General features: G+C 38.6%; 1 protein-coding gene across 1 annotated transcript; it reads right to left on the minus strand.

Moving 5' to 3' along the window:
• Positions 1–3,540: 3,540 nt before the first annotated feature.
• zgc:113279 (uncharacterized protein LOC553749 homolog) lies at positions 3,541–14,429 on the minus strand. The gene is made up of 12 exons (XM_043676378.1): positions 14,140–14,429; positions 12,062–12,186; positions 11,804–11,831; positions 11,656–11,708; positions 10,156–10,832; positions 8,990–9,095; positions 8,247–8,393; positions 8,082–8,142; positions 7,374–7,540; positions 5,775–5,882; positions 3,970–4,083; positions 3,541–3,793 (listed from the first exon to the last, which is right to left on the minus strand). The coding sequence occupies exons 1-12, from the start codon at positions 14,348–14,350 to the stop codon at positions 3,758–3,760; spliced, it is 1,833 nt and encodes a 610-aa protein (XP_043532313.1). The 5' UTR covers positions 14,351–14,429; the 3' UTR covers positions 3,541–3,757.
• Positions 14,430–16,425: the final 1,996 nt, after the last annotated feature.

The raw sequence follows: 16,425 nt of genomic DNA on the forward strand, positions 1-16,425 counted from the left end.
TTAAAGGAGACAATTAAATGTATTTTTACAGAAATGTTTATATTTTTCCATTTAAGAGGACAATCTTGCTCAAGCCTGTTCGGTGGCTGTTTAAAAAAAGAAAAGTATTCGTAAGATTCCACAACTGAAAAAAAACAAACATTTCTACCATTGTCCTTAGTTTCAGGTGTGTCATAAAACAAATTCTGAGTAAAACTATTGCTTTTAACATATCGGGGAGGTGTGATTAACTCCATGCTGAGTAAGATAATCTTTCCCTTATCAATGAAACTTTTCCCATTTTTCACACATTCAAGGACAATTGTCCATGCATTGGAACAGAATGAGTTCTGTCTTTTGGACTAATGCCAATGGACAACAGGTTAAGACCTTTCCAGGTAATTATTTCTCAGTGCATGGGTAGCCACTGACTTGATTTGCAGCTCATCCCTAAATTCGTCTTGATAAGGTGATGGAGGGCCCTTATTGTGAACTGCAGGGGTCCAAGTGATGCAGTGCTTTCGGATAGAGACTTGGATGCAGTGAGAAGATCTTTCTCATCTCTCAGGATTCTATCCATTAGCAATAATGATGTGTCTTCTAATTCAGGACAGACACAAACCCCAAATACCAGATGTTAAAAACAAAGTGATACTACACTTCTGGACGTAAAATCACATAGACATACAGCATGGAAAAAGACCTTTCAGTCCAACCAGCCAATCGGAACATAATCCCAAAATAAATTAGTCCCACTGCCTGGTGCTGGCACATATCCTGCCAAACCTTTCCTATTCATGCACTTATCTAAGTGTCTTTTAAATGTTGTAACTGTCCCTGCATCCACCACACCCTCAGGAAGTTAATTCCACACACAAATCACCATTTGTGTAAAACATTTGCCCCCATGCATTTTTTTAAATCCCTCTCCTCTCAGCTTAAAAATGTGCTCCCTCATCTTGAAATGTTCCATCCTATGGAAAAAAGACTTATTATGAACCCTATCTATGTCCATCATGATTTTATAAACTTCTATAAGGTCACATCTCAATCTCCTACTCTCCACTGGAAAAGATTCCAGCCAATCCAGCCTTTCCTTACAGCTCAAATCTTCCAAACCCTGTAACATCCTAGTAATTCTCTTCTGAACCTTCTCTAGCTTAATAAACTTCCGGTAAGTGGGTGACCAGAACTGGACACACAGTACTCCAGAAGAGGCCTCACTTATCTTCTTTCTAAATATCTACTCCTGAAATTATCCCACCGCTATGAGAATTTCATCTGACTTTCCACATTAGCTTGTATTCAAGAGTCCTAATGGTGAAGTGGTATGCCCCTGTCTCTGGCCCAGGAGATCTGGGTTCAAGTACCACCTGCTCTAGATTTGTGTCTGAACAGCTTGCTGAGAGAAAATATGTATTCCTGAACATTGTACAAACACTACAGGTAAGAAAGGGAGTTGTGCAACGGTACAACAAATGTCAATAATCAATCAAAACCACTAACAGTCAAACTTCCGTGCCCTATAATTTCAATAAAAGTATTACAGACCAGGCCAGACCCCTTCAACATGTATTAAGAAGGTAGCCCTGACTCTAACTTTTATTTTCTTTCAGGCAGATGTATAGTGGATATTCCAGGAGTGATACAGCTGGTCAAAGCACTGTTTTTAACAAAATATAATTTATTTAAACATCACAAATCAAACATGAACAAAAGAAAACAGAATTTAGAATAACTTATTTGATAACAGAACTGATGCAATATCACAACTTAATGAAGCTGTTCCAATCCCTGCACTATCCCATAACCGCACCCTCTTGCAAAAGGAAAATTCAAACACAGGTTTTTACAGGCAGGAGTTTTCAGAGAGAAAGTTCAGGCAAGACTATGTTGAAGCATGGAACCTCTTTTCAACATAGCTGCTTTTCTGTCACCAACAGTTTTCTGATTTCCTGCTAATACTAAAGCAAACTGAAAAAAAAACTTGAATTGGAAGAACTGCCCACTCCCATGCCATTGTGAAAATAATTATTTCCAGACAAATCAGCACCTCTGCATTTATGCATCCTCTTGAAAAGAAAACAAGGACAACATAACCTTGTTAAAGCGGCAGCATCGTTACAAATGGCCAGATGTGTTCACTGAATTTAGATATGACAGAAGCTGATTCAGAATATTAAGACCTGAAGCTTTCTAGTATTTTATCAAATTCAGTGATTATGAAAACTCAGAACACGTGGAGAGAAAAGTGGGAATAAGAACATTTAATTTAAATATTGTCGAATGTTTGGAAATATTCATAAATGGAAGTTTATTAACTAATAGCGATATTCAATTATAAAACCATGCTTTATTGTCTCGAAGTGATTTTACAGCTATTCAAAAGGGACATTTTTAACATACACATCAAAAACCAGTCATTGGCCCCAAATACACAATGTCATATCAGTAACATAATATCGGTCCTTAGATCTTAATTTTGAATCCAAGATTATACTAAACTAACAAAGGAACAAGTAATTATCATGTACATACAGTCCTTAAAGAAGGCAATAAAATCTTACAGACAGAAATAATCAGATACACCTTTTTAAACTCAAAATGTACAATATATTCAGCTAAACAAAGTAGCCAACATGGAAGTTTCACAGAAACCAGCTAATTGCAACTATGGGTTTCCATATGATTCAAAGTCCTAGACCAGAAACAAAAGTCGAAAATATTCTTTTTACTCCCTTTTTGGAGGGAGTTTCATTTCTCATCAATTTGTTTTAATTTTGTGGATATTTGATCTTGTGCATGTCCAGCAGGGGAATGACAAATTCTGACTGCCACTAAATTCACCATGACTTAGTTTGGAAAGGGTATCTATACCAGAACTTAACATTTGCATTCCTCAGATACCCAAAATATTTGCAACCAGCTGTTGCATGCTACTTCTGCATTTAGCATATCTAATTTGGATTGTTTGATCCATTTTATTCACATTATCTTGAAAATAACAAGATAGCTTCAACATTTAGATTCCTCTAGGACTCTTTGAGATGTTACATTCCTCTGCAGGCAATTCTGTAACACTCATCACCCTCATTGCATTTTATTAACAGCCTGAACTGTGCTGAAGCAAAGGACAACCTTGTTGTAACTTCTTTGTTTCCCTCAGAAGTAAAATGTATTTTTCATTCAAAACAACCCAAAAGTGTTTTGTGTTGCTCAAGTGTTGGGAGACAGATTCATATTTTATCCTATTTATTAAACCAAATGCCATTCATCACAAATTGATTGTTATCACAGCTGATTGCTGCAATTGATTTTTTTTTTAGATTAGATTAGATTACAGTGTGGAAACAGGCCCTTCGGCCCAACAAGTCCACACCGACCCGCCGAAGCGCAACCCACCCATACCCCTACATTTACCCCTTACCTAACACTACGGGCAATTTAGCAAGGCCGATTCACCTGACCTGCAGGTCTTTGGACTGTGGGAGGAAACCGGAGCACCCGGAGGACACGGGGAGAACGTGCAAACTCCACACAGTCAGTCGCCTGAGTCGGGAATTGAACCCGGGTCTCAGGCGCTGTGAGGCAGCAGTGCTAAGCACTGTGCCACCGTGCCGCCCACGAGAGCTCCGAGCACTGTTGGAGCTATTAGTCAGTAAATGACTTGGATGCATATATTTTAAAACTTGTGGATACAATGATACACAAACTTGGCATTCAACTTCAGCTCAGACTTTACAATTCCTTGACTATTACTTGTCTATTTCTGGGTGTCTCACTGACAACCGTGGTTGAGTCTCTTATCGAGCTCCTGAATGAAAATAAAGAAGAAAATGAATTTTAATATTTCGGAGAGCACAAATATAAATGTTTTAGACATTAAAAGTGGTAACAATGATTTAAGTTGTGCTTTATAGGACTTCCATCGCCTTTGATCAAAAATTGCCTTCAGAAATATTTTGCCTCCTTATATAATTTTTAACTTACCTCACTGTACATGCTGGTCTGCAGGAAAATGTCACAAGGAAGCTCTTCTGGAGCCACTTCTTGTGAAGACACTTTTTGATCCATTGCATTGAATATGCCACATGGTGAAAATTCCTTTTAGATTACAAAAATAGATTTAAAATCTCATTGAGTTAAACACATTTTGTTTTCCGATTACTTTAAATAAACATGATTTACAAGCCAGAACTTTGAAAAAATAAAAAAAAGACTTTATTAATTTGTCAAAAGCTAAAAGATATATCTTTCAGAATAAAAAGCTTATATTTAATAAAAAGGATTTTTTTTTCCTTTTCTTTGTAAGGGTTTCTATTAAAAATTTAGACTTGAGAGTAAAACAGGCATTTATAGGATCCATACTATCTTAATCTGAGGAATTTTGCAAAACAGCTATAAAGGGGTTCTTTCATTAGGGACTTCCAATTCTTTATTGAATAACAACCAAGAAAATTATTAGAGAGGAACAAATTATTGCAGATGCTGGAATCTCCACTGCAACCAAAAAATACTGGAGAACACAGCTGGTCAGATAGCATCCATGGAGAGAAACCAACTAACGTTTCGAGTCTGATTAGATTAGATTACTTACAGTGTGGAAACAGGCCCTTCGGCCCAACAAGTTCACACCGCCCCGCCGAAGCGCAACCCACCCCTACATTTACCCCTTACCTAACACTACGGGCAATTTAGCATGGCCAATTCACCTGACCTGCACATCTTTGGACTGTGGGAGGAAACCGGAGCACCCGGAGGAAACCCACACAGACACGGGGAGAACGTGCAAACTCCACACAGTCAGTCGCCTGAGGCGGGAATTGGCGCTGTGAGGCAGCAGTGCTAACCACTGTGCCACCGTGCCACCCACGATGAAGAGACATCTAGTCTTTATGACTTAAAGCTCTTGGTCTAGTATTTAAAGCATAGAATATCACAAGTCATGGGTTCTATGTCTTAACTTTGTTTTTTGGAAATGGTGTCTTGCCATATTGAAACCTCTTGTAAAACCTATGGTAGAATAACACATTATGCAGCACTTAAGTAGCTTGAGAAGTTTGAAATAGCTGTTACTGCAGGAGGTTGTGATGGCGTCGTGTTCTTTTGCTTTGTCTTTGAAGATTAGGTGCACCTTCATTTTAATCTGGTTCATTAAAATCTTGGAAAACAATATTTCTATTGAACAAAAAGTGATAATGTAGTTCTTGATATGTTTATAAAAATGAAAGATTGGTGGCTCTATGACTCTACTGTCTGTGAAAAATGCTTGTTCAACATAACAGAAAAGTACAAGTTGCATCTTGGAACAGTTTAATCAGTATTGATCATAAGTAATCAAAAGGTATGTTATTTAATTAACACAGTTGTTATTTACTGAACTATGGGGAGAGAACCGGGGAGCAGGCTGACTGGCTAGCTATTCCAATGGACCAGCATTGCCACAATAGGCTAAATGAGCTTTGCCTTCTATATCTTTTCTAATCAACTTCTTCAGAGATGTTATTAAACACCTCTGGAGCAGGTGCACTCAGCATCGCCCTCTGGTCCATAGGTAGGCACACTACCACTGTGCCAGAACAGCCCTGGCATCTCCTGCAATACAATGATTTAGGGCTTGAGTGTCGTCTTTCTCTGCGAATTTCATTTTTAAATTTTGACCATAAGCAAAACATTACCCAACAAAAACAAATACATAGTGAGAATGAATAAAATTTTACATTTTTGGGACCAAAAGATTTCTCACTAAAATGAAGACATAATTATATCAAGTGTTTTCACTGAATGAAATGTACCTTGTGACAAACATTTATCATTCCATCAAGATGGCCATAAAGGAAATTCAGAACTTCAGTGTCATTTATTTCCTCTGCAAGGTCGATGGCAGTTTGGTTAGTCAGATCCTTCAAGAAAAGAACAAATCTTGTTACACATCAAGTGAGACATTCCTCAACCTCCTCTCTTTTATTTTTCCCTTCTTTGCTAAAACTGCTCACCAATGCTGCTTAAGTACCTCTAACTCTTAAATACTTTGCTAACAAAGCCTTCCTTCCAGTTTTGAGCCCAGGCTTGAATGTGCGATAGCAGGCTTTCTAATTTTTGGTTTCTAAATTTTGGTTTATCAAACCCAACCCTCTCCCAGCATCACACAAGCTTTCTAAATTTGATCCATTTTTATCTTTTGGCTTTTTGTCATGAGTTTTTAAAATTTTAAACCCAATTTGGCACTTTGTCCATTTGTGTGCTTCACAAATTGATTTGCTGGGAATTAAAGTAGTACATGAGGCACAAACAGAAATTGCTGGAAAAGCTTAGCAGGTGTGGCAGCATCTGTGGAGAGAAATCAGAATGTTCCGAGGAAGGGACACTCGAACCGAAAATGTTAACTCTGATTTCTCTCCACAGATTCTGACAGACCTGCTGAGCTTTTCCAGCAACTTCTGTTTGAGTTTCTGATTTACAGCATCTGTAGTTCTTTCATAGTACATGAGGCATGATGTATTGAATACTGCTGTGCTGTTAAGTTTTAAAATCAAAGAATAGCTCTTGCACAGCCTAACCTCTTGCAATCCCCAATTTCCAAGCCTTCGAACTCACTTGTGTTTCTTTTCATCCTTGTAGTTCTTACATTCTGGAATTCTATCTCACCCATCTGCCTCCTCACTTCTACCTTCAACCCTAAGATTTTTTTCACACGTCACTGCTTTGACCAAGTTTTTAATCATTTCTTCATGTGTCAGATTTTTATCTGACATAATCATGTGATGCATCTTGGGCTGTTATTTGATATTAAACTAGGTGATAGAAATATACTTTGTCATTGTTGTTATACTTGGCCTACAAGCATAAATTCATCATAGAATCCCTACAGTGTGGAAACAAGCCATTTAGCCCAACAAGTTCACACTGACCCTTTAAAGACTAGCCCACCCAGACCCATACCCCTACCGCATTATTCCAAATTTACCCCTGAATAATGCACCTAACCCATACATCCCTGAACACTATGGGCAATTTAGCATGGCCAATTCACCTAACTGCATATCTTTGGATTGTGGGAGGAAACCGGAGCACTTGGAAAAAATCCATGCTGACACGGGAAGAATGTGCAGACTCCACACAGACAGTCAGTCGCCCAAGGCTAGAATCAAACCCAGATCCCTGGCGCTGTGAGGCAGCAGTGCTAATTGCTGAGCCACTGTGCCACCTTTAATTGGAAAACACACATATATGGCACTCTAATGTATCACTTATAATAGCCAATATAAAGGATTTGCTCTTAAAAACAATTCAGTTTGAACCCCAATACTTATTCAGTGACAAACTGCTCTCCCAGTGGCCAACGAAATAGAACAGTGAACACACTCGGTCTGGGACTGAAATAACCTCCATACCTTTGTACAGAGAGACGATCCCATCCTCAGCAAGCATCTCATTCCATCCAGCAGCTGCTCCTTCCTCAACATGAGGAACTTTGTCATATCAGAGTTCATGTCTGTATTCTCAAATGCTTTCACTGTTGCAGCATGAGCCAACACCATATAATGTAATGGGGTCAGATCTTTTGAATCGAAATAAATAATTATTATTCACATTTGATGGAACCGCAAAGATCAAAGACATGAGTAAAATCATAACAAAGTTGATGTGCCTATGTGTTCCAGATTAACTGGAAATTATAGTCAATGAAAATGGCATAAAATGCAGGGTGATAAGAAAGTTCTTGTGCAATTTTAAACTTTAATAACTTTGAATGTGTGCACAGTAAGAGTGAATTCTAAATAGCATACAAGAATAAAATTCACTAAAACTTTCATCACAGTTCAAGTTTCAACGTAATCACTATTTCTTGAAATATCTTTCTCAATTAGATTATTTTGAGTTCATTGAAATATCCTGCAGCTGCTACTTTATGCATTTATAAACTATATTTGTGATTCTGACCCTGTGACTGTTTCTGTAAAGCATTTTGAGTTGTCTTCATACACAAGTTGGAGTTTTCTGTTATCACATATACATCCAAAGCTAAGTTGCAAAGTTAATCAACGTCATAATATGGCAATGAAACATTAATTATTTAGAGCCTAAAAAAAAATACTTACGATTATTATCCCTGGCATCAATTATGACATCAATTCCATTCATCATTGTTTTCTCTATTACCTGAACGCAATTGAAAATGATATTATTGGCACATAAATGTGGCAGGAATGGTAATTATTCATAATCTGAGATGATCAGAAGTGGCACTGAACTCCTTTACTTACGTGCAAAACCCGAAGGAATCCATTTTCTGCACACAAATGTATGGGAGTTTTTCCAAAATAGTCTCTCTCATTGATTTGAGCACCAAGTAAAATGAGGTCATTGACTACCAGGTGCTGATTTCTTTCTGCAGCTAAGTGCAATGCAGTCTGTGAAACCAAATATAGCAATATCATTAGAGTTTCTTAAAGTTTCATTTGATCCCCATAAAAATAATCTCTTTTTCATAACTTTGAATGAGGCAATCTTAGCTTTGAAGAAATATCATGATTGTAATGTGTAACTTGTTAAGTGAATATTGTTACAACTTAGTGAACAAAATAGCAGGCAAAATTAAAACAATTTAAATGTTATAATTTAAAATTATTGATATTATATATATTTTTAAAATGTACATAATCCTTTACATTGTTTTACGGAGGATTTTAGTTTGAATTTGTTAAAAAATGTCCAATACTTTTTAAACTGATTGCGTCTTTTAGTAGAACATTGTAATAATTGAATCTAACAACCAAAGTAATTTTTATGAGTTACTGCAGTTATTAAGCAAAGAACAAATATATTCTAAAATCCAGAACAATAGCTGAGAGTAAATCCAAATATTATGCATTAGGTAACTTTTTGAAACATTTTTGTAATGTAGCAGTCGTTATTAATACAAGGCGGTGCGGGGGGTGGGGGTGGAAATGAGATGGGTAAAGAACAAAAAAGCAAGAACTTTCTTCAAAGTTTTCTCAATACTTACTCTGCCTCTGGTATCCTTTTTGTCAATTGTGCCAATATTTGCCATCCTACAAGCCAGGCTGTATGTCAAGGCTCTTTTTCCCTGAATAACAGCATTATGTAGCATTCTGTTGGAATTTAAAACAAGATACTCTGTTACTAATAACTAAGTGAGACAACACAGCACAAAAATAGATAATGCAAAGCTCTGAATGAATCTCCAACCATCCATGTTATTTTTAGCAATTCAGTCATAGTTGTAGTTGAAAGTATTTTGCTTTAGTTTTAAATTAATCTCAACAAATCTGCAATTTGTGGGTGACTCACTTTCAGATGATTCATTTGAAAAGTATTAAATTGTAAGTGATTTTAATCAGAACCGTTTGTCTGCTTTTACCTCCAATGTTTAAAGGTCAACCACACAAAAGTGCACTCGCGTGTTGCATTTCATGGAAGAAAATGACATTCACCGAACTTGCTTTCATGTATAAAGCTCTGAAGCACACCTATCACTTGGAAAATCACACAATATCCAATTTTATTCACCAGCAATACTCATTTTAAAAGTACTCAATTGAAGAAAATATTTGAATTTTAAAAAGAAAAAAGGATTGTTTCTGGTGTTGCACATTTACGTGTTGAAGTATATTGACACAGGAAAATTGCTTGAAGCTGTTGCTCGTCATTTCCTAATATGTTCAGATAGATTCTCAACCATCAACATACAATGCAGCAAAAACTGTAATAATTCAGACCATGCCTCTGGCATAGAAATGGCAACAATCATTTCGCAACTGAGAAACCAGTATAAGCCAATTGGGTTGTAAAACAACAGAATAAGATGGCTGACTATAAATTTGAATACAACAATGGAGTTTTGAAAGCAACTGATGACTTGTTATTAAAACAACTTTTCACGAACTGTGCCACACCAGCAGCGATGCAGCGAACAGAACTCAAAGAGCCAAGCAGATAAAGGCATATTAAGATGATATTTGTTAAATAAACTTTTGCATTAGGCTAAATGATTAGCTGTGTACTTATCACTTATATTTGCTAAAGTTAATTATTTTTGCTATGGGGAGTGGGATTGCGTTTTTACTCATTCGAAAAGCTGACACAGGTAAAGTGGGCAATCTCAGAGCATTTTGGATCTCTATCAATAAGTAACGCAGGTGCTGCACTTACGTGTTGCCGCTCTCATCCACAGAAAGCAGTTCTTGAGTCGATACATTACAAAGGCTACCCTCTACATGCCGCAGTTGCGACTGGAAGAAAGACAAGGCTGACCCATCCAAAGAACGCTGCTGTTGAGAGGTGACAGGAAAGCACTTGCTTTCAACGCGAGAAGATTTATAATTGTGAATATTGTTCAGTTCAGCTTGGCTGTACCATTCTTCCCCGAATGACGGGGAACAAGGTGGAGATTGTTTCTTGACAGTTTGGGAATAGCAGGGCTGACAGCTGAAATTCCTATCTTTATCGGACGTGTTGACACAGTGTTGGTCTGTGAAAGCCACTGACTGGCGAGGCAAGTAATTCCAACCCTCCAGTTCAAAGTGTGAGTAAGGTGTGGGAAATACAGATCCCAGATCAGGAACAGTAACATCATACTCAGAGGAGCAAGTCGAACCATTTAGTAAGGTCCCTTGGTTTGGTTGTAGCCTTTGGTTGCCATACAGTGAATCCCAGAAACTAACTGGGCTGCTGGTGTAGCTGTCCGCCTGGCAATCCATTTCAGGTATGTTCTGTGTTGTTTGATACGAGCATGCTTCATTTTGTTTCAAATCAGACTCCAAGACTTCTACCAAATCTTCCAGGAGTTCTTCAAAATTCCTTGAGGGGAACACATTGATTTTTTTCATCTGGATCAAGGAAAGCAAAAACGGCAGGTTCTGATGAGTTTTCATCAATTTGTAGGAATCTATAACAATCACCTACTAATTTCAAGTTGCCTTTAACATCCATAAAATCAGCAATCCAAACAAATTATATTATAGAAATGGATCTGGAAACTATGCTGTGCAATTCCATCACATGAAAAGTAGACTAAGCTGGGTCTAGTGTTCTATTCCATTAGCAACTATAGCGGTAGTTCCACCATCAGAATCCAAGTACTTTATTAATCACACAACACCAGGTTATAGTCCAACAGGTTTATTTGGAAGCACTTGCTTTTGGAGCACTGCTCCTTCATCAGGCTTACGGTCTTACTCTCCACAACCATCTGATGAAGGATCAGCGCTCCGAAAGCTAGTGCTTCCAAATAAACCTGTTGGACTATAACCTGGTGTTATGTGATTTTTAACTTTGCATACTCCAGTCCAACACTAGCTCCTCCAAATCACAATTATGTTTTTGTCAGCTTAAGAACAATCAGGATTTTAACGTCAGTGCTAATTTTTCAAAAGGAACCACTAAACTGTTGAATTGTCACCAAAGTTCAGCTGATTCACCAATAGCCTTTCGGGACTGAAACCTGTCGTCCTCACCCAGTCGTCTATGTGTGACATCAATGTGGTCATTCATTGACTGCCCTTCAATGTGGTCCCGCAAGTCCCTCAACTGTATCAGATCTCAAGAATAAGCAAATCTACCACCATCTCCCGGGGTAACTAGGGAGAGGCTTTCTATGCTGGCCTTGCTCTCATTTCAAGCTGTAAATTCTAGGACCCTAACAGTGTTTACCTGTGAGCTCCATTTCATAGTGGGTCCAGTCTCTCGGACCACCCGTCTTCTCACTATAAGACGGAGAAATATATAATAGTGAGTAACAAATACTTGATACATTAAAGAGAAGGCATTTCAATGTAATATTTTACTCTGCAACACTTACAATTATTTGATTTGAAGTGTACATCTACCTGTTTAAAAAAAAACAAAACATCTTAAAAATTCTCACGTCAACCTGGCCTTCCAATGAATATTAAAGACTGAATTTGTCAGTTAGTGACACTTTTCTTATAGAGTCCAGTCTGACTCTGCAATTTGCCTCAACTCTCGGAATAATTTGTTTCACAATGAAGTTAATCGTTTAACAAAAGTTTTGTTATTTTTTGCCTGCTGTGCAGATGTGGTGGGCTTATCCTCTTACCTGGTCAACATTGGGATCTTCTCCTCTGGCTATTCGATAATTACGAAGGAGATCTCGAACTGGGCGGCGGACTCTTACTCCCACGTATTTCTTCTGACACTTAGTATTCATGAGATTTTTTGAGTCTAAGTAAAATAAAGTTCGATTAAAAACTGGTGCTAGAATTTTGATACAATTTTTACTTCCTCGACTTCACACATCTAGGGTGCATGAGGGGGCAGACAAAGGTGCTTATGTTTAATGTTGTAGCTGTTTTTTTTCCTGGAACTGGTCAACACCCAAAAGTCAGGGCTGTAGCTTGAGGCTGACCAGGAGGCTCTCATTTTCAAAGTGTTCGAAGGTCAATAATCAAACAATTTGGCCAATTTCTGCAGATTTTAAGACCCGAAGTGAGACTCAAACATAATGCTTCTGACTCAGTCGTTGAGACACTATCCACTGCAGCTTACCAGACAAAAAACAACTTAATGTTAACAGTCAATTACATCAACTGGAAAGTCATAATAATTTGTATTAATGCTAAAGTTGATAAGTTTGGCATTTTAAGCACTACATTGACTTCTAACAAAAACAGCTACATTAGCTTTTGGTTTACACCTGTTGAACTACAAGGAAGGTATAACAAAATAACTATTACCATAATTTTTGTAATACAAATTGCATCTGTAAATACATTTTCCCAAGTAAAATAACATCGTAGCTGAAATGACTAAGGACAGATTCTTAATCTATAAATCAATCAGATAATCAATAAAAAGGATTCCAAAGAGTTGACAGCCTTGCCAATAACATTTGTATAAATTCTTCCAGCTTTATCTGACCTAATATGGGTGGTATGGCAGCACAATTGTTAGCACTATTTCCTCACAGCACCAGGGACCTGGGTTTGATTCCAACTTTGGAGTTTGCACATTCTCCCCGTGTCTGGATTGGTTTCTTTTGGGTGCTCTGGTTTCCTCCCACAGTCTGAAAATGTACTGGTTAGGTAGATTGGTCATGCTAAATTGCCCAATAGTGTCCAGGAATTTGCAGGCTAGGTGGATTAGCCATGGTACATGCAGGGTTACGGGATGAGGCGGGTCTGGTGGGATGCTATTCGGAGGATCGGTGCAGACTCAGTGGGCTGACCAACCTCTATCTGCATGTAGGAGATTCTACAAATTGGGCAGCATGATTTCAAAAAGATCTGGGCCTTTTCCAAACTTTTTGCAGGGTTTCTGAGTTCTGCATTTTCCAAAGTGCAGCACCGTGATTTAGTCCAACCTGTTCTGTGATTGCCAATGCTAGGCACTTGGACGATATTGATACCCTGATAATTTCTGATCAACTCAAAACAAACAAACCGTTTCAAACAACGAAGCAAAATCTGTGTAAAACTCTGATCTCAGGTCTAGGCAGATTAACTTTACATTGATACAGCACTGCTTTTGGGTTCAGCAGCTCCCAAATTGTTATACAGTCAATGACCTACTGTTTTGAAATGTTTGCACTTTTACCGTGCAGGGAATGCGGCAATCTTCTATAGCACAGCAAGATCTCACAAACAGCCATGATATCAATGACCTGATAACCTTTTTTTGTGTGATGTTGGTTGGGCAGATAATTGGTTTATTGAAAAATTCCTCTCGGCAACAGCTGTAGTGATCGTGGAAATAAAGCAAGTAGCAATAATTTATAACGCACAATCATCAAGGAGTAAAGTTTAGGGCATTGAACTATTGTTCAATTAACTTAGTATTTATTCTGGTTTGCCACTTTTTGCTGTGTTTGTTTGGGTGAGTCAGTACCAGTTGTTAATTTCATTGTGTTTGCAAATGTTATAATGAGTTGCTTTCGAATCAATTCCTGCCAGTTTACATATTTGCAACTGTCACTTCAGATTAAAATCAGATTAAAATCAGATTAAAGCCTATTCCAATCTACTATGATTCAGAAAACAAAATATTCAGCACCACATTTCAGTTGATTACCAAACATTCAACTTTAAGCGTATTTATTGCTCGGATTGTAAATCATGTCTGCATATTGTCAGGAGTGCCTCAGAGAGACTGCAGTGTCAACCTGAGCAGGAATCTTACCAGTGGATGCCTCTTTTGCAGCTTCAGGGATCTTTTTGCTGTGTTCCAGGTGTCGAGAGGAACTCGGGGTTGGCTGTGAGCAGTCCCCCTCTGTCGTGGCGACCTTCCCGGCTCGGGGAGACCGGTTGCTCTTTCGGTAGTAATCATCAAAGTCACTGTCACTGCTGCTGTGATCGTCAATGTTGTGCGGGCTTAGCACTTTGTACAACATGTTGTGTTCTGATGCACCAAGCGAGGAGCAACACCAGGTGTGACACCGCTAGGACTTGGGCAACACCTGGACAGGTAAATGCACCTCCCTACAGCAATCCACAGGTGGAGGCAAATTGAAAACTCTGATTACTATAACTGATGAGTGGCTACTTTTCTTATATACATGAGAAACGGCTCAGTGAGGGGGCGGGATCATTGACACCAGACCAGCGTCAATTTCCTGATCATTTGTGTACCTGCCTTTAATTTCACCGGTTTGAGTGCATGTGACGCAGCTCTGTACGCAGAAATTTCAGAACCTCGCCTACTTTCCACGAAAATAATACACCTGGGTTTGTGTTGGAAATTAAATACAAAAGAAATTCCGAATGCAACATTTCCTGAACCACATTTTTAACCCAATTTAATATTGTACCCTTCACTTAACCCATTCGACCTTAGCAGTAAAATTTCAACATCACAAAAGTTGCAACAAATCTATTTATTGACCACCAGGCTTAAAGGTGTCTCCCATAAGCGAACAGCCCTATGGTCTGGTAAAATTTGGCCTTACCTTTTATCGACTATTATTTTCACCCAGATAACTTTTTATTTATTTATGGGATGTGAACATCACTGGTAAGATCCATCCCTAATTGCATTTAAGAAAATGGTAGGGAACTACAGTGGTGTGTGTCCAGAGCAAGTTCATCACCTGATGTTTCCACTTGAGATATCTATTTATGTTGCACAACTAGTTGTTAGGTGACTGTTTAGAGTTTGCATGTTCTCCCCGGGATTACATGGGTTTCTGCCGGGTGCTTCGGTTTCCTCCCACAGTCCAAAAATGTGCAGGTTAGGTAAATTGGCCATGCTAAATTGCCCGTAGTGTTATGTGAAGGGGTAAATGTAGGGGAATGGGTATGGGTGTGTTGCTCTTTGGAGGGTTGGTGTGGACTTGTTGGGCTGAAGGGCCTGTTTTCACACTGTAAGTAATCTAATCTAATCTAATCTAATCTAAATTATCCATAGTGTTCAGGAAAGTGTAGGTTATGTGAATTTGCTATGCTTAGTGTGGGATGAAAGGCATAGGGTGTGGGGAATGGGTCTGGGTGGGATGCTCTTCATAGGGTTGGTGCAGAATGGCCTCCATCAGCACTGTACGGATTCTATGATTCTCTGAAGGATTGAGGCGTATTCCCTCTCTGTGCCTGAGGTGTAAAAAGCGTGAATTCAAATAAAAGTCGAGAAAAAACTCAGTAGATCAGACAAGATACAGAGTCAGGGGCCTGTCGCTGGGTCATCAAGCTGAAATTATTAACTATCTGTCTTTCTCCACAAAGGCTGCATCACCTGCTGAGCTTTTCCAGCTCTAAGTTCGGATTTCCAGAATCCATGTATTTTGCTTTTGAATGAATTTTGTTTTGCTATGCTTATCATTCAGAAGAAATAGTTACCAGGTCTTACGAAGCATTTTTTTTAAAACTCACATTTCAAATTGTTGTGCTGTGAATGTGTGTAGTTTATAGTTATTAAATATGTAACATACCCCAACAACTTGCGTTAAAGGCTCAGTGGTTAGCACTGCTGCCTCACAGCGCCAGGGTCCCAGGTTCGATTCCAGCCTCGGGCAACTGTCTGTGTGGAGTTTGCACATTCTCCCTGCATCTGTGTGAGTCTCCTCCGGGTGCTCTGGTTTCCTCCCACAGTCCAAAGATTTGCAGGTCAGGTGAATTGGCCGTGCTAAAATTGTCCATAATTAGGTGCACTAGCCGGGGGGGGTGTTACTCTTACTCTTCGGAGGGTCGGTGTGGACTTGTTGGGTCAATGGGCCTGTTTCCACACTGTAGAGAATCTAATCTAAGCTAAAAAAAGATTGACTATATTGTAAAATTAGGGGACAACATCATTGTGGTAATGTTATTGAGCAAGCAAGCCAAATTTAAAAAAACTGATGGGATGAAGGAGTCACTGATGAACTCCAATTAATGTCGATCTCATTCATATTGATCTTGCTTTGCATACCTCCTGTGCCATGTAACCTGTATGCTTCACTCTGTCTAAGTACCCTACAATCATTGTTCTTGCTTACTA

This window comes from Chiloscyllium plagiosum, chromosome 35, assembly GCF_004010195.1.
Source record: "Chiloscyllium plagiosum isolate BGI_BamShark_2017 chromosome 35, ASM401019v2, whole genome shotgun sequence".
Lineage (NCBI taxonomy): Eukaryota > Metazoa > Chordata > Chondrichthyes > Orectolobiformes > Hemiscylliidae > Chiloscyllium > Chiloscyllium plagiosum.